The 18,080-nt window shown below is 46.7% G+C and overlaps 1 protein-coding gene across 10 annotated transcripts in view; it reads left to right on the forward strand.

Moving 5' to 3' along the window:
• FAM168A (family with sequence similarity 168 member A) overlaps positions 1 to 18,080 on the forward strand; it is a 335,671-nt gene that overhangs the window by 276,931 nt on the left and 40,660 nt on the right. For all 10 annotated transcript variants that reach the window (XM_059722450.1, XM_019488413.2, XM_059722451.1 and 7 more), the window contains one exon: positions 1,110 to 1,190. In XM_059722450.1, coding sequence (XP_059578433.1) covers positions 1,110 to 1,190 — 81 coding nt within the window. The remainder of the gene's footprint in view (positions 1 to 1,109; positions 1,191 to 18,080) is intronic.

The raw sequence follows: 18,080 nt of genomic DNA on the forward strand, positions 1-18,080 counted from the left end.
GAATTAGATGCATTCAAATTACCTTTAAAAAACATCTTCGCGGCGCTCGGATTGGTTCTGGAGGCCAAATTTTAGAAACCTAGATTGCAGAAGGTTTAATAGTACAAGCATAGACACGTTGGGTAGGAAAACACGGCTGGGGGTTTAATAGTGGGACCAACTGGGGAAGGAAGCACCAATTTTGGTCTTGTGTAACACAAGAAAAAGATTGATTTGGACCGCTGATGTGGGGCTTATTATTACTGGCTCCAGTCTACTCTGACATAGGAGACCACCTAGGATTGACTTTGTCCCGCTATGACCTGCATCTTTTATAGGAAGGGGGCGATTTAAGTACCTAGAGAGACCGGGGAAACGGTCGCCGCTGGTAAACGCTGCACAGCTCGGCTCAGCAGCAGGAAGCGAAGAACGCGCAACTCATTGAAACTGTAGGAGGGATATAGCGAGTGCGAAGGGAAGAAAGTGTGCAATTATGTTGAGTGTTACCAAACCGGATCTGTAAAACAGTTGTGGGCGGTGAAAACTAAACCAACAAAACCCCCCAACAGTTTGAATTCCAGGGATTGTCATTAATTGATTGGATAAAGGAGAGCCTACAATAAAAGAGCGGTTTATTGACAGATGCGTGCACTGCTGAATACAGGCATTGTGTGCGGGAGCACCGCACCCCCTGGATCAGCAAGAGGTGGTAGCAATGTTCCCTCGCTTGAGTTTTGTGCTTTTAAGCTCAGTGATTATTCATGTAGCAAAACGTGGGCTCGGATGTGTGGCTCTTCTCTTGAACTTGTCCTGGGAGATCAGTAAAAGATGGACACATCGCATTAATAGGTCCACAAAAGCAGCCAACGAACATCTTTTGAATCCACTTCTGGTTTGTCATCATCAGACTCCTTCAACGTATGTATTTTCCTGGTAGTTTTCTACAGATTGTATTGAATATACCCCTGTTCTCAACATGGCCCATCCAATAATACATTTTCTGCTTCACAACCTCTGCCGATGACCTGTACATATACAGAGTTTTATTTTTCTTCTAAGGTTATTCTCTCCTGATTTTTTTCCTGACTGTTGTTGACAGCACTGTAACTTCTCTCTCCTTCTCATTGCAGGTTATCCAACTGGGTATCCCACAGCTGCCCCTGCCTACAACCCAAATATGTATCCAACCAGCAGCCCTGGCTACGCCCCAGGTAAAAACAAGTCTCTGTTCTGGAAATTATTCAGCAAGATGTGAGAAAAACTCACTTGCTCTTTGGTTTTTTGGCACATGAAAGCCAGCTGTCTCAATAGGGGTTCAACAAATAAGTAATAGCTTGGAGGCTGTAGTAAGCTCTCCCATTACTAATACAGCTTTCCTTCCCCAGAATACACCGCAGAACATGCCGCACACCCTGGGTTGAGGCAAACACTACCTCTCTAGTCTAATCTGCGGTATTTACATGGGCCCCATTGCCGTCATGTTTAAGTGCCTCTGAGTCTCCACTGTATTTACGGATTGCACTGGCCCCGGCCCTTGGGGTACCTTCCCTTCTTCGTCCTAGAGTCCTCTCTTCCTCCCGTCGCAGATGTGGGCGATTTGCTAAGGCTCTCCTTCTCAAAGTCCCCTGTGACTCCATCCCACTGTCTGCTGATTTCTCACTTGGCGACTGTCATCCCCTCCCTTATGCTCCTCCTTGCTCTCATACGCTTCTCTCGCCCTTTCTTTACATATGACATAGTTCTTTCCTCTTACAGGAAGCCCAAACCAGGCTTTGACTTGACCTGCCCCTCCGACAGTCCTCCCAGCTCCCTCTTCATATCTGAGCTCATTGAACGTGCTGTTAATAATAGCTGTCTGGAGTTCCTCTCCTCCGGGTCCATGTCAGCCTTCCCCATCCCTTGCAGTCCACATATTGTCTAATGACCTTTCCTAGCCAAGGCTAAGAACCTGTTCTGCATTGCGCAGCCTCCTTGGCTTGCCAGCCACTTTTCATAGCCTGTCATGCTCTCGGCATCTTATCCCTCCCCTTTGGCTTTTGAGGCTCGGTCTCCTCCTGCCTCTCCAGTCACTCTTTCCAGGTTTTCCCCCTCATCCTGCTTCCAGCCATCTCTGGAGGCTCCACGGGGTGCTCCGTCCTTGCTCCCCTTCTCCTCTCCCCCCGACACCTTGTTTCTGAGTGTCCCTCTCCACGGACACAAGCCACAATCCATGCTTGCGTTGACATCTCACAGACCGACAGTTCTGCTCCAGACCTGCCTCCTGTCCAAGCTAGTGTCTCAGTCTGTCTCTTTGGCTTGAGTAGTATCTGTCATTTCAGGCTGAATGTGGCTAATTCAGAGCTCTTTATTCCAGTCCCTGCCTTTTTCACTGCCTTTCCTCACTCCCCAAGGACTGTCATTCATAACCCAATCAGTAGGGCCTGTAACCTGTGCATCCTCTTCAATTTAGACCTTTCCTCCATCGAAGCCTTGCCGATCCTCTCTGCATGCTCCTCTGTGCTACAGCCTTTCCTGTCCATCCGCATGGGGAGGACTCTCATCCAGCCTCTCTTGTCTCAATCGCGTCAACATCCTCCTCTCTACCCCTTATGAATGCAGCCTTGCTCTGCTCATGTTCATCCAGGACATGGCTGCCAAGACCATTCCCCCAGCCCCTTGCTCTGACCTTGTTACCCGCTCTGTGCATCCCCACTCCCTCTTCTGCACTGCATGAACCATGAGCTGCCAGCCTTCATTTCCAAGGCTCTTTGTGGCCTCCTCCCACCTGACCTGTCCCTCCTCATTCACCAGCAAGGGACTGTTCATACCACAAGTCAGCCAGTATTGCTTGCCTCTCTCAGCCACTTGCTTATTAAAGCCCCTTCATCCCTCATGCTGCCCCACAGACATGAGGAACTTCCCATAAACCATTTCATCTTTCTCTTTCAAAAGCCTCCTTAAAACTTGCCTCTGCCATAATGCCTGGAAAACATCACCAGGGTTAGGTTGCTGATGTGCTAAGACTGCTGCCTGTCTCCTTGTAGCTTCTGCCTGTTTCCAGCTGTTATCTTGTCGTCTTCCATATTATTGCATGTGCCCCCAAATAAGATGCACACTTGGTTTTTGGAAAGTCGAATGCAGAAAAGATTTTTCCAGAATCATGGTTGGCTGCAGGCAGCAGCTTATTGGCTATTTCAGGCAGAAGTTAGTGTTAACCCTTTCACAGCAGGTGCCAAATTGGCAGCCAAAAGCTGCTGCCAATTCGACAGCAACTGTGAAAGTGTTAAAACTGGATTCTGCCCTTGCTGCTTGCTGTATCAGAGAGAAGTAGCAGGCATTTTGCAGCAGACCGTCTCCATGCTTCTATTCCGGTGAAGAAAATCACCTTCCCTGCTTAGGACATGTACCCTGATTTTGGAGGGCTGATTTTTGCAGGGAAAGGTGTGTGTCATATGGGACTAAATATGGTATTTAGGGCTTATTTACACTGGTGAATTAATTTGGATTAGGGGGAGTCTGAATTAAAGCACAAAAACTATTCCTGAATGACACCCAGTTGGAGACTTATTCTCCATGAACAACATTGGGACTTGACTTACACTGGGACTTGATCAGGATTAGTTCATCTGAAATAGCTACTGTGGAATAACCCCCCATAGAGACAAGTACTCAGGGACTTGCACCAGGTCAGGCAGGAACTCTGTGGTGGAGCAGGAAACTGAACCCAGGCTTCTCCAGTCCTAGGCCTGTGCCCTAATCACTGAACCCTCCTTCCTCTCTAAGAAATTGTCTGAAGTAGATTTATAAAGGGTTAAGGCAAAACTGTGCTGTCAGAAGTGAGCAAAATCTGTCCTGTGACGGATTATGCATCCTCGTCCATGTGCACTTGCATAGCTGCTAATTGGCAAACTCAGTCGTTCAGAACAGGTCGTCTTGGCCATTAGCACAAAATAATGAGGTTCTACTGGGAGCCATTTCTGCTATTCCAGAGTAAGTTTCTCTGCTGAATAAACCACTTGTTTTCATGCACTTGGAGCCCAACCCTTGAAGTCCTTCCTCAAGCCACGCTGGTTTTGGTGCCAGAGGAAGATTTCCCATTGGCCCCAGTTGAAGAAAACATTTTATTGCTCCTTGTTTGCAGCCAGTCTGACTTCAGTGGAACTAATCCCTAGAGTAGAGGGCTACTTGTTGCGACTAGGGATGGCAGAATCTAGTGACCAAGCAAGGGGCTCAGTGACTGTTTTCTTTGTTGCTTGGCTTCGTGTCCTGTATTTCATGTAGTATAAGAAGGTGCAATGTTCCTTTGTAATCCTATTTTTTAAGCATGTACTCTTATTTCAGTTGGCTCTCAACCTTTTTAGCCTCGAGGCCCCCCTCTATAACTGCTCTTGATTTAATGGCACCTGGTCATCGAGTGAGAATTTAAATTCACAATAGTTCTGGAGGAAGCCGTGAGGTTAAAATTGGCGAGAACCGCTTGTCTACCTGGTGCCGAGTGATGGTTTTGGGGGCAGGACCTCACCTCACCATGGCTTGCTCTTTCAATCATTTGCCCTCTCTCCACCCCTGGTCTGTACCTGGGAGGAACCCTGCCAGCCAGCTTGCTCCTCTACAAATCTCATACACTGGTGACTGCAAAAGAGACAACTGATGGGGGATTTGATAGCAGCCTTCATCTCCCTGCAGGGGGTTGCAAAGAGGATGGAGCTGGACTGGTCTCAGTGGGGGCAGATGTCAGGACAAGGAGCAGTGGGCTCAAGCTGCAGCAAGGGAAGTTGAGGTTGGATATTAAGAAGAACTTTCTCACTAGGAGGGCAGGAACAAGTTACCCAGAGAAGTGGTGGACTCTCCATCCTTGGAGGTTTTTGAGACCCAGTCTTGGCTGGGATGATGTAGTTGGGGCTGGTCCTGCTTTGAGCAGGAGTTGGACTAGATGTGACCTCCTGAGATCCCTTCCCACTCTCATGTTCTATGACTGAAGCCATCTGCCTCCATGGCCCCTCCTGCCAGCCCTGAGAGTGTGTGGTTTGAGCTGGGTTCAAAAGTGCTGCTGCAGCCCCATGTCCACCCCCCTGTGCCAGAGCATACTCAAGGAGGGATGGGAGGCCAGGCTGGCACTGAGGCTGCCAAGCAGGGAAGGGCAGCAATGGCGGCAGTCCCCAGAGCCACCAGCTACTGGCACTAGGGTAGCTGGAGTGGGTGTGGGGTGGAGGAGGGGGCTTACCTCCTCACACAGGGACCAGATGCCACAGCACCCAACTGTGCCACACTCACTGCCTTATTTGTAACATGTTGCTTTTTAGGCCGTGGCAATGGTCCCTTCACCTACTTCATCCCCAGTGGCAGTGCCTAGCAGTGAGCTGGAAAAGATTTCTTACGATGTGAGATGGTGGCTTTGGTCACTTCTTCATGAAGAAAGCTGGAAAAAATTATGTGCACACTTTGAGGCTGGGGAATGAAAGCGTTTCCTGAGTCGAGTGGGTGATTTATTGATGGTCTTGAGGATTTTTTTAAAATAAACAATTGAAGACTTTATTGAAACTTTAGCAAACTCCGAGTAGGCATTGCCATGAAGAAGTATTGGTAAAAGGGAATAAAACAGACTTGACTAAAAAGTCAATCACATCTGCATTGTTCATTTTTTGATTTCTTGTGACATCATAAAGTCAGCTGTTCTCTGGGGCCTGTAATTATCCTGGGTTTGCCAAATCTTAATTTCTAGTGTAAAAAATGTTGTTCTGGGGATTTTTTTTTTTTTGTCAGAAACCTTTAGCGTTGCCTTCCATATAGCCTAGCAAAGCAGGAAGGGTCACAAACCCATGCTGCTACTTTTTGGCTCAGCTTTAAATCCTCTGTAATTATTTAGGGAACAAGCAGCTGCTGAAATACAACCATAAACGATGAATTACCGTTCACTGTGTGATGGACCTTTATGGTCAGTTGTTGACTAGGGGGCAGAGTAAGGAAGAGGCTGTAACAGGAGGAAGAACCTACAAACCTACACCGACCCAGAACTGTCTGCATCAGTGATCAGCATGGGGATACACAGGACTTGGCTGACTCTGCTGCTGGAGTAAGGAGAGGAGACAGGCAAAGTGGCCCCAGCAGTATTTGTGGAATGATGGGAGGTACGAGCAGCAGTTCAGTGCCTTGGGGTACGGTAGCCCTGAGCTCAGGAAAGGGGGCATTGTTCAGAATGGGATGGGGGTGACTATAGAAAAGAGGTTTCAAGTGCAAGTACAAACACTAGCGGGTTTACAGTGAACAGAGAGTTGATAGAGCAGGGCTAGGCCCTATGCTCTGCTTTGTGGCATTTCTACAGGTCAGGGGACCCTTTCAGACCTTGCCTGAAGTTGATGTCACCTGGGTGAGAACTACTGTAAAGTCTCAGCTGACCTACTTTATCTTTTGTTTGCTGCCACTGCCAGGTAGGACTGCCCTGCACGCCTGTTTCCAGGAGGGATAGACAGGGCTGCACAGGGAAGCAGCAGGAGCAGGCACTCCGGTCTTCATTGGTTTTTCCCCCCTCCAGGGTGGATTTGATTTAAATCAAATCAGTTTAAAATATGATTGAAGTCACTGGTCAGGACACCTTGATTTAATCACTGTTTTCTACAAAAAGTGCATTCTTGTTGTTTGATATAACTTTCATTAAAATATTCCCAAACTGGGTCTCTTTTATGGCCTGCTGCCATGAAGTTTTCCTTTCTACCATACCATTCCCTCACTAGAGCTCAAATCAATGGAGAGGGTATACTTAGAAACTTATCCCTCAAGACTTCTGGAATAGTGTGCTCAAAATGTTTCCCTTTTTTGTTTTTTACTGCCTCTCCCCCCTTGCATTTATCTTCAGACTTCTCCTCCTTGCCCAGATCTACTTCACCCCCAACAATCTTTTATTCATTTAATTCTTGAAACTTTGCACTTTTAGAGATAGGTAAGGGCCTGACTCTGTGTGCACAAACTTGCAGAGAGACACTAGAGTTGATGGGTAGCTAATCAACTCTGTCATCGCTCATCTCCATATACTGCTGTTATTAAGGGTGTTATCTCTGGAGACACAAACCCACAGTGTGCGAACTGAAACTAAGCATCACAGAGATGCTTAATGGGATCTTCTAGACTGAGCCCTGAGTCCCATTGGTTAGAGTGGTTTTCTTTAATCTCTACTAATCTATAGAGGAGCCTCTGCGAACCCCATAAGATTGGGCCCCTAATATAGTCCCAGTCCATGGCCTGTTGTGTCCTATTTATAAAACTTTTCTAAAAAGGTTACATGAATATATTGTCTCAAATATTCTATAGTTAGAAGTTAGAATCCCTATTCCATGATGATATATTTGAGCTCTAACATATCTTAAATTAAAATTATCTTTATATGGGTCTTAACAAAAATATGATTAAATAAAACAATTTGATTAAATATTTTAAAAATCCAATTTTTTATTTAAAAAAAAAATCATTGATTTTTAACCACCTGCCCACCTCCCTTCCCTGCTCAGCCCTGGTTTGGTACTGCAGCATTTTTGAAAGGATGTCATGGCACCCCAGTTGAGAACCACTGCTGTCGACAAGTAGAAATAAGAGTAGCTACTAGTTTTGGGGAAGTAGGGTGGGGAGAGAGCAATAGAGCCCAGAGGCAATATGGAGGGGGTGGCAAAGGGAAATCCAGGGAACTATCTATCATTGCGTCTAACTTCTCTTTCCAGCAAATTGGCAGAATTATAATAAAAGAATAGAATTAGTCACATGGATAAAGTGAAAGGCTGGGGAAAAGTCAGCGTGAGTTTTATAAAGGGAAGTCGCGTTTTACAAACATCCTGAGCTCGTTGAAGAGGCCAGCACTCATGTGGATAAGGGGGTCCAGAAGAAAGAGTACACTTGGATTTTAAAGGGCTTCTAACAAGATCCTTCATCAAAGGTTCTTAAACAAAGCTACCGTGGGAACAAAGAGAAGGTCCTCTCAGGGGCTGAAAACTGGTTAAAAGTTAAGAAACAAAGGATAGGAGTAGACGGCTGTATTTCAACTTGGAAAGCAGGGCTCTGTGCTGCTACCGAAACTGTTCAACTTATTCGTAAGTCATCTGGAAAAGCAAGTAAATAGTGAAATGGCAAAGTCCACTGATGATGCAGAACGATTCTGAGTAGTCAGAGGCAATGCTGGTGATGAGGACTTACAGGAAAGATCTCCCAGAAGTGAGTGAGTGGGGAGCGAAGTGGCAGATGCAATTTAAGATTGATAACTGCAAGGTAATGCACATGTGGAACAAATAACCCAAACCCTTCTGATTGACGGGCTGTTACCACTTAGGAAAGGTATCCTGGAGTCATTGCGGAGAGTTCAGAAAACATCGTCTCAATATGCAGCAGTGGCAAAAAGGCAAGTCCAATGCTAGGAATCATTAGGAAAGGAACTGAAAAACGTGATCATGCCTCTATATAAATCCATGGTGCCCCATGTCACGAGTACCCTGTACATTTCTGAGCACTCCATCGCTAAAGAGATAGGATAAAATTAGAAAAGGTACAGGGAGGGGGGGAGCAAAGGTGATCTGAGATGCAGAACATTTTCCAGCCAAGGAGACCAAAAAGCCTGGGACTCTTCTGCTTGGAAAAGAGAGGACCGAGGCAGAGAACATGATGGAGATCAATACAATTCTGAGCATGGAAAAAGCAACTATGAAACTTGTCATTCATCAGGTTTCAATTCAAGAACTAGGGAGCCCCCAACGCAGTTATCTACCATCCTCACCCTCCTGGTCATAAACTCCCATGTAAGGCATGGGCAAACCTGAACCGATTGCAGTCAAGCTAGGGAGCCTTCAAGAAAACCAAACATAAAATGGGCCTTACATACTCACCATCGTGCCCGTGTAGCAAAGGAGATCAGACAGCCCAGTATGTACTGACTGACTGCCCTCTGTATGGTTCACCAGAGGAAGCAAATGGTCTGAAAGATTGCAGTAATATTGATGGATCTACTCTTAAATGGCTGGAGGAGTTGACTTTCCGAACTCATACTCAAGAAGAAGAAGCAACAACCCAAGCAGAGCAAGGAGAAGGTGTCCCAGGAGCAGCCCCCATTCCTGGGTAGGTTATGGCCAACCAGGGGCATGGGAAACTACATGGGGGAGAAGGTTGACAGTGGCCTTAGTTTGGATGTAAGTTGGGATGCAGGTGCCTGAAGTCCAGAGAATTGGACTTGGAAGTGAAAAATGCTGATTGGAAACAACAAAGCTAAGCCAGCAGGAGTTCAATTCTCTATGTGACAAAGGGGTGCCAAACATTTGCTTAAGAGGCCGCTGGTGATGGGGTGGTTTGTTGGTCTAATTCAGGTGTGACTGGCCTCAACATTTTGGAGCAGTTGGGTTTCTGCGTGGAGGTTAACAGGAGCCAGCAGTTGCAAAGCTTGTCCAGAGTGGATTTCTCTTCCACAGGATGTTCAGACGTGTTGAAACCTGGTTGCATTTCAAATCAGGACAAAGCCAAAAAATGTCAGATGTGCCCCAGAAGCAAGGTTTTCAAGTAGTTGCAGGTTCCTCTGGGTGCTGCATTTCCATGGCATGGAACAGTTGTCATCATTAGCAATCCCTCAGCAATTCAAGGATGATCTCTGCCACGGCTCATGATGGGTCTTGAGCTGACTTAAGAGTCCAAGTCTTGAGCTATAGATCCATCTGCAGAAGTTGCAGGTCTTTCCTCAGGGGAGAGTAGACAGCAGGCTGAGATTCCTCTCTTCCTTCCTTTGAACTCTCTTCTCTGCTTCGAGGGCAAGACGCTTTACTGTGAAACCGGCCGCCACTTGGTTGTGGTTGTGGCACCATTGGGCTCAGTTGCATCCATTTCCTTGAGGTAGACACAAAACCATTTCACATGAATAGTCATGATTATATTTTCTCTCTTAAATTACAGCAAAAAATGAAATAATTGCTGAATGAAAAATTGCAAAAAGTTTGCCTTCATAAGGTCAACACACTTTTTGTTCCAGGCTCTTCCCCCCCTCCCCCCCCCAAAAAACCCCCCCAAAAACCCACAAACTTTTGCTGAAATCAGTATATCTAGATGGAAAGCTTTGATTTCAACTTAGTGGAGATTTTCTGCTGGAGAATTATTCCATCTGAAAATGTTAAGCCAACTCTAAACAACTGTAGCAGCAACTATACTATCGACATAGTTTCCTAGATGCTCACGAGGGGTGGCGATACAGGGGAATTTGGTAGAGGTTCGGCGGTGCGGTAACCTCTGGGAAGATGACGCCAAGCCTGATATGTTTTATGGGTTGTTACTGATGCCAGGTCAGGCATTAGACAGCAGGCAGATTGAAGAGATAAGTTTAAAGGCATGGTGCACAGAGCCAGAATTTAATTGCATAGGATCCTGGAGCCGACTGGCATGATCTCAGTTTATACTGAGCAGCAGAATTGCATACAAAAATGATCAAATTAGCAGACGTGCCTGTCAGTGTTGAAGGGTCTGCTGTTGGGCAAAAATAGAAAGATGAGGCAGAGCGTCTGAGAGATGCTGAAGGAGCAGGCAAGACCAGGAGAGACTTCCTTATTGTGCCTATGATATGATACGATAAGGAACCCCAAGAAAACGGGTGTTGGGGAAGCAACCTTCTGTACAGCAGCCTAGATGGGATGCAGAAGCAACCAAGTACATGCACATCCCTGCTCTTATAGTTTCATAGTTTCTAGGGTCAGAGGGGACCTGAACAGATCATCAAGTCTGACCCTGGGCAGGAATGAGTGCTGGTATCATAATACCCCAGCCAGATATCTATCCAACCTCCTTTTGAAGACCCCCAAGGTAGGGGAGAGCACCACCTCTTCTTGCACCACTGGAAGGCCAAAGCCTGCATCCAGATAAAGTGCCCTCACCTTCAGTAGCCAAAGGGCTAAAACATAAGGGAGGCTTTCAGCAGAGTCAGACTCCAGGTCTGGGGAAGTACTGTCCGTCTTCCCAGCACAGTCACCCCTGGGAGGAAAAATGACTGTCCGAGGTTGAGATGGATGCCAACCTTTCAGAGCTGTATTCATTCAGGGGAGCAACAGCCCTGGCAGAGACGTGGGACAAAGAGGACTTTTTACCGAAGAAGAAGACTTACCTTTTCAATTCATTCAGTCATAGGAAGTTGTGGTTGGAGCTAATAACTAAAACCTTCTGTCCCGCTTGTGGGTTTTGGAAAGGCTGCCGCATACTTCAAGCCAGTCAACCAAGCACTTGGAACTCAGCCTGGGCTGATCATCCCCACGTGTGCTATGCAATTAATAAAACCCAGTGGAAAGGAGACTGAGTTACTGGAATATGTAAAGAGAAGGAAACAAAGAACAGACTAAGGAGAGAATCTGTGTCAAGGAGCAGGAATCTAAAAGCGGATGTATTTTGACAAAGGCAGACAGCCATATGGGAGAAAGTACTCACAAACTGGGGCATCTGTAGGTGTCCTAGTGAATCCGAGGGATTTCTGTTGTTGCATTAATATACCTAGGAACTCTTTTTCATGGGTATTTTCCAGGAAATGTGAATTGCTAATGAAACAGGAAGAGCTCATTTATTTCTGAAATACTTGCAGTATAGTAAACACGTGGCAGCGCTAGCGTGAATGAAGCTCTCTTTCAATATGCCAATCAGCGATTCCTCACCTATTCCTAATGCTTCATTCAGAAGAGAAGAAAGAGCCTAGCATTTGACAGGAAGTGCACACAGGAGCAGGGGCTTGTCAGACAGAATTCACTTTGACCTCAGCACAAATTCCCTAAGTCCTGTTTGCAAAACCAACATAAGCATCTAAATCCCATGGACTTTCAGTGCATGCATTTGTATCTCCTCCTGCGTGACCCTGAGACCTTTGTTGAGGAATAAACACTATTCGCTTGCTCCTACCACAGCATACCCAGTACCACTCTCAGGGGCATGCTTCAAATGGAGCATCACTTGGAGCACTCCCTAACAAGTGACCACGCACCATTTTCCTACACGTGGAGTAGGAGAAAGTGGGTGGAGGTGGGTTCTTGGCAGCAGTCCCAGGATCTCCACAGAGGAGGTGTAGATCTACCTAGTTAGATAAAGTCTCTTCCGTGTCCAGGTCACTTCTGAAAAAGGGCCGTGGGCACCTAGGTCACTGCCGGGAATTTTGTCCCAGCACCTATAAAATCCTTTTCTTCACATTGCACGGCTCCAAGCACTGCCCCTGCTTTGTATAGAGACCACCTATAGAGACCACGTGCATGCTTTGCTTATAGGAAGGCTTCTTATAGAGGCCTAGAAACTCAGCACACAGGTAGAGGTCCAGAAACCTCCAAACTGCCTACATTAATTGGGGACTCAACAGGGAGAAAGAGGTGGCTGTTAGAGGGTCAGGATTGCAGTGGCACAACTGGGATAATCAAGACTTAATTCACAAAAGTTGCTTTAACAAATAGCAGGGGGTCTGGCTCCCCGCTCAATGCAGTGGCCAAAGGTGTTTTTCTTCACTGTGTGCCGAGCCCCTGGAGCTGCCATTGAAGTCTGTCCCTTTGGGGCAGGCTGCCTGCGCTGGTGCCTGAGATGCCAAAAGATGTAGCAATATTGCTGCTATTTTTCCAGTTTACCAAGAAGGGCTCTGATTGGTATCTCTGTGCCTGAGGATGCTGGGTTATCGGCACCTCGGCACTAGATAAGCAGGGCTGGAAAGGTCGAGAGACTCCTGCTTTGAGCTGATTGTTTGTGTGTCCCCTCTGCCCTGAGAATATCTCTTGGGAACTGCAATATTACATCAGCTCAGCGGTCTCTCTAAACCAATATCTTGTCTCCAACTGTGGCCGGGATAGGATGCATCAGCAGAGGCTGTTACAGTCCGCATAATCATTCATTATTAAATTAACCTGTCCTTATGACATACTTCTGGGCTTTGCTGGTTGCTCTCTCCCCACTTTTCTGCTACACGGGTCAGGGTATTTTTAAGCATTGTTCAGAGGCATTGGGTTGGCTGCAGCCAAGGCTGGGGGTTTTAATTGGGGTGTGCTGATGCTGCTGTTGGGACTTAATGCTCCTGGCTAAAGGGCATTGCCCCTCCACTCTGGGTCAGACCGATCACCATATTTGGGGTCAGGAAAGAATATTACCCCATGGTCAGATTGGTACGGACTTAGGGGGCTTTGTCTTCCTGTGTAGAGGGGGCACAGCCCTCAACTGGGGATCTCTTGAGCATTAACGCAGACAGCAGCCACCACGGTCCCCCTGCTTTACCTGTGGCAGGTTGAAGTGTTATGTCTTGTGTTGCATCGGGAATGATGGTAGTTGTACGAAGAGTTTAGACAATTAATGTGTATAGGTTCATATGAATAGGGATGATCCTACCTCAGGCAGGGGGTTGGACTAGATGACCTCTAGGTGATCCCCTTCCAGCCCAACTTTTGTATGATTCCATCACTGAAATAGGAATATCTATATTCTTCATATTTTTGCCCTACCTACAACTGAGGCTGTTCTTATTTTCATTTTATGTAGCTAATGCCACTTTGATTCCTGCTTTGTATTTGTGAGATAATAGGAACATAGTATGGAAAGAGACTTTTGGGGGTCACATCTAACCCCCTGCTCCAGACAGGATCGTCCCTGACTACACCAGCCCAACCTGCTCCTGAAAGTTTCCAGGGATAGAGAGTCCACAACCTCTGTAGGCAGCCTGTTCCAGTGCTTGATTGCCCTCATTGTCAGAAAGTTCCTCCTAATCACCAACTTAAATTTCCTTGGCAGCCGATGGAGGCCTCCTAGTCCTGTGCCCTACAACAACCTCTTAGGTCTTACGTCAGGGTCACTAGCATGGGAGAAGGTGGCAGCATTATCAGATTGTGTCTGCATCCACGCATTCAAGTAACCTGGGAGAATTCTTCCAGGTTTGTTCTTGTGGTAGAAAAACTTACCCAGAGCCCCACGTACAGTCATTTGAATACTGAGGTCCTGAAGACTGCAGGGCTTGCAGTGCTGACACTGTACAGCGGCATGGGGAGTGTGCGCACACATTTTAGTACACTCTGCAGGCTCTCTTAGCCCTCCTGGCAGCAAATGACAGCAGTGCATAGGGCAGCCCTGATTGGCTAACCCAGACAGCCCATGGCCACCCAGCATAGTCAGCATGTACAGATATTCATTCTCCCAGGAGAAACTTTCCTGGAAATTATTTAACCCTGGTTGTGCCCAGGTTATTTTTCTCCTGGAGAGGCCATTTTTACTCCAGGAGAAAAGCCTGAATGTCTGTACGCTTGTGGCTTCTTCTGGGAAAGCAGCAAATCTCCCAGGAGAACTGAATGTCTGTACAAGGCCTTTGAATCTCACTGCCCTCTTTGGAGGCTGAGTCACTTGCACCAAAGCTAGGAGTCTTGGCACGTTCCTGAATCTGGCCCTTGATGCCCACCTTGCTGGGGTCATCTGGCCCCAGCAGTCTTTCCTGCCCAAATGCAGTGGGGGCTGGACCCGATGATCTGTAAGGTCCCTTCCAGCCCCTAACATCTATGAAACTTTGTTAGGAGTCACTTCGTAGCAAAACTGAAATTAAAGGGGGTGGGGAAGGATTTTAAAGAGACAAGTGGTACAAAAAGAGCTTTATAAAATATTCTGTCAGTGTAGATCTTGGACAGAGCAGGTAGCGTTCTCAGCTGCGGTAAAGGGAGTTGAGTGGAAGTAATGCAGTGGTTCAATGGCTGTGTTAAAGCCATCTGTCTGTATCAATACAAGGAGCTTTCGCTCAGATTGAATCAGTTTTTGTCACAGAGCAGGCTGGAAATAATCAAACCGCAGAAAGGAACAAGCTGTCGGAGTCCATGCGCATCCATCAAACACGCTTCTCATCAGATAGCGCCAGCAGTTTTCAACGCTGGAATGTTAAAAACAAGCTCATTTAGAAACGTGCATTTGGGCCATTGTCGTCCAGAAGGGTGTAGCGATACCGCGCGCGTCCAGACGTTGGAGTCGCAGCTTGCGGTTCTGTCCAGGTTATAGGCACAAGTCCTAAGCGATCGCTTCCAGGAAGAGCGCGCACCCACCGCAGATGCTTCCTCCGCCTGACAAAGGGTATTTAAACCCGAAAGCTTGCTAAGAAGAATTTTTCCCAACTATTTGAGTTGGTCTAAGAAAAGACATCAGATTGATCCAAAGAGCCTTGCCTAACGATCGCTTCAAAACTTTGATTCAACCGAGTTCACCTCTGCATGCAGCTAATGGGAGGAGAATGTGTTTTCCTCATCTGTGTTAAGCGTATGAATGCATAGTGTAAGAAAAGTGGAGAGCTGGTATGGGACTGGGTGAACTTTGCCCAAGAGAAAGGCTCAGTGGCCCCTTGGAGCATGGTTTGGGGCTGTTTTTAACACGGGGGGAAAGCTGCATTTGATGAAATGCAGAAACAGGTTGTTGAAAAAGAGACTGTCAGGCTCAGAGGAGAAAACTTTTCAGGTCTGCTCTGCCAGTTGTGCTCAGAAGAGACTTTGGTACCTTAGACCGGCCCCTCGGGGTTAATGAGGAAGCATGTCTCAGTCTGGTTTCTAGTGGGCAGACATCAGCCACCAAACCCAGCAGTTGTTTGGCCCCATTGACAGTTTTAGCCACGAGACCAAACTAGCCTCCTCCCTGCCTTCCAGGTAGCTCTTACTGGTGGTAGGAGCTGAGGGGCCTTGCCAGTGGAGGGCATTTGCATTGGTTTTGCCTGTGCTGTGCCTGCTTTATGCATGAATAAGAAACGCAGTCTTGTTTGCTGGGCACCTTGCCCCGGTAATTCCCAGCAAAGCGAAGCAAAGTGAGATGGAGCAAGCAAATAGTACGAAGTCTCATTGCACATTGGTCCTACTCCTTGGCATTCTCCTGAGCGCTGAGATTGCATTAGGCATCAGCAGTATTCATTATCTCTTGTCAGACCACATTTGCAATTTAATTGGACTTTACAATCTATTCTAAACCATTTACACAGCAGTAAAATAGTGTCGCTAATGACTCCACAAAGGAGGTTTGTAAAGAGCGGGTACCAACTTCTTCCTTCAGGGCTGTCTGGAGAGGACTCGGAGTGGTTAATACAAGACCTAAAATGACTGCAGACCTGAAGCTTGGACTGGCAGAGAAGGGGATCTCCTTTCTACTCCCCTTCTTGAAATGCTCAACAGTCAACACAGACCCCACTCAGTTTTCAAAGCCACGCTTGTGGGCTTAGCCTCCGAAGTCCCATTAAAATCAGTGGTATAGGTTGTAGCCAGGTTGGTCTAAGGACACAGGCATGCGGACAAGGTTTTTTGGGTAGATGTGATATCTTTGATTAGACCAGCTCAAATAGTTGGAAAAAATTCGTCTTTGCAAGCTTTCAGGCACAAACACCCTTCATCAGTCATTAAAATCAGCGCAAGCTATGCATCCAAACCCCATGCTGTGCTTTGAAAATGTAGCAAGTTAGCACCACGCGCCTCCTGGCTTCTAGGGCCAGAAGGACTTCATAAAACCCGAAGAGATGTTTTGGAGCAGCCTAGAGTTTGCAACCCGCACAGTCCTGCCCCTTCCACCAGATTGGAAAGCCAAAGCGAGGTATAACCAGCAACAAAGCCCCTCTCCCTCTCTGTCATCCCCTTTCAGCTTTATAATCGCAGCAGCAGACGATTTTCAAGTGAAAGGTATTTTTAAAAATCATCTTCTTATTCCGCTGACTTCTTTTGAACTGAACCTTTTCAGGAGGTACTTAACAACCACCCCTTGTCTTCTCTGCAAACTTAAACTACTTCAAACCGCCCGTTACATCAGGCAGGTAAATAAGTATCTCCTTCCATTGCGTCTCCAGGTGTTTTTACCTTATGCTCACTCCTCCTTGTGTTGCCTTGTTTCATATCTTTCCAGCATCTGCTTGCGGGAGGGAGAGACAGGGCTGGTTGAAAGAGCAGTGCAGAATGTCAGCATTTCAAACATTGGCTTGACAGCGCTTGCACTTGGTCCAGCCGTCAAACAGTTTTGCTTCCAGATACACAAAGCACGCACACCTAGAGTCCCTGCACTGCAAAGAGAGGTGGCAGGCTAATTATTAAAAGATGTGCGATTTGCTTTAAAGGAGGCACATCAGACTCTTTTCAGAGTTACAGGATCCCTTGATTAAACCTCCTGCATGTTCCCTTCTAGGGGTTCGGTCTTCCTGTGATGTTGGGGATTTTTTTTTCAAATTTTGTTTTAACTCCCATCATTAAAATGGGCTTTTTATTTTCCTCTAAGTAGGGCATTCATTTTTCTACACTGCAAGTGGTTTCTGCCTTAACTGTACCTATTAATAATGTAGAAGAGAATAGCGCATGTCATGCATTACTTGGGTGCCCTCAGAAAGGATATCCTTAAAATCACCCCAGGACATTAGGGTTCTCTGTGCGGAGTGGATGGGGTGGAGAGTTGTCATGGTAGCTTGTGGCCCTTCACCTCCTCAGTTCCCCATTTCCGTGTGCTCCAGCAAGACATTTTCCCCTCGTCCAGCAGAGATCGTTCTGCCTTCCCCATGTGTAAGTCGCACTTACCTTCCAGTCTTAGCATGGGACTAGAGCTCCAGGTTTTGTTCCCGTCTCTGCCTCCACCTTCCTGTGTGATTTAAACAAGCTTAATAAACTGAACTTTATAAACTGATTTGAACAAGTCACTTGGTCTCTCTGGGCCTCCAGTCCCCATCTGTAAAATGGGCACAATGGGACTACCCTGCTTCACAGGGCATTGGGAGGATCACGCCATTCAAGACTGTGAGGCACTCAGACACAACAGTCATGGGGGTGGAGGGGGGTGTCCCTATAAGTACCAAAGATAAGATTATCACAGACTCTCCGTCACTCTTAAAGCAATATCAGTCAGTGGAGAAGACATGCACCTACTGCATTTGATATTTCAGCACCTAGTTCTTATTCTGTATTTCTTGTTCTTTATTGCTTCTTTACATCTTTAGTCAAGCTTGGTTGTGTGCTTTTGTGAATAAGGATAAACCGCTCTCTCACGCTTCCAGTTCAGACACAGAGGCTTTGCACGTGTTGTCAGTGTGGACCAGAGCCCATGTTCCCTTGCATGTAGAAGACACTGCTTGATCAAGAAGAGTTCTTGGCATCCAGTCAAGACCTCGTTTCCCCTCGGTGAAATGCTGTAAT

Source organism: Alligator mississippiensis, chromosome 1 (assembly GCF_030867095.1).
Source record: "Alligator mississippiensis isolate rAllMis1 chromosome 1, rAllMis1, whole genome shotgun sequence".
NCBI lineage: Eukaryota > Metazoa > Chordata > Crocodylia > Alligatoridae > Alligator > Alligator mississippiensis.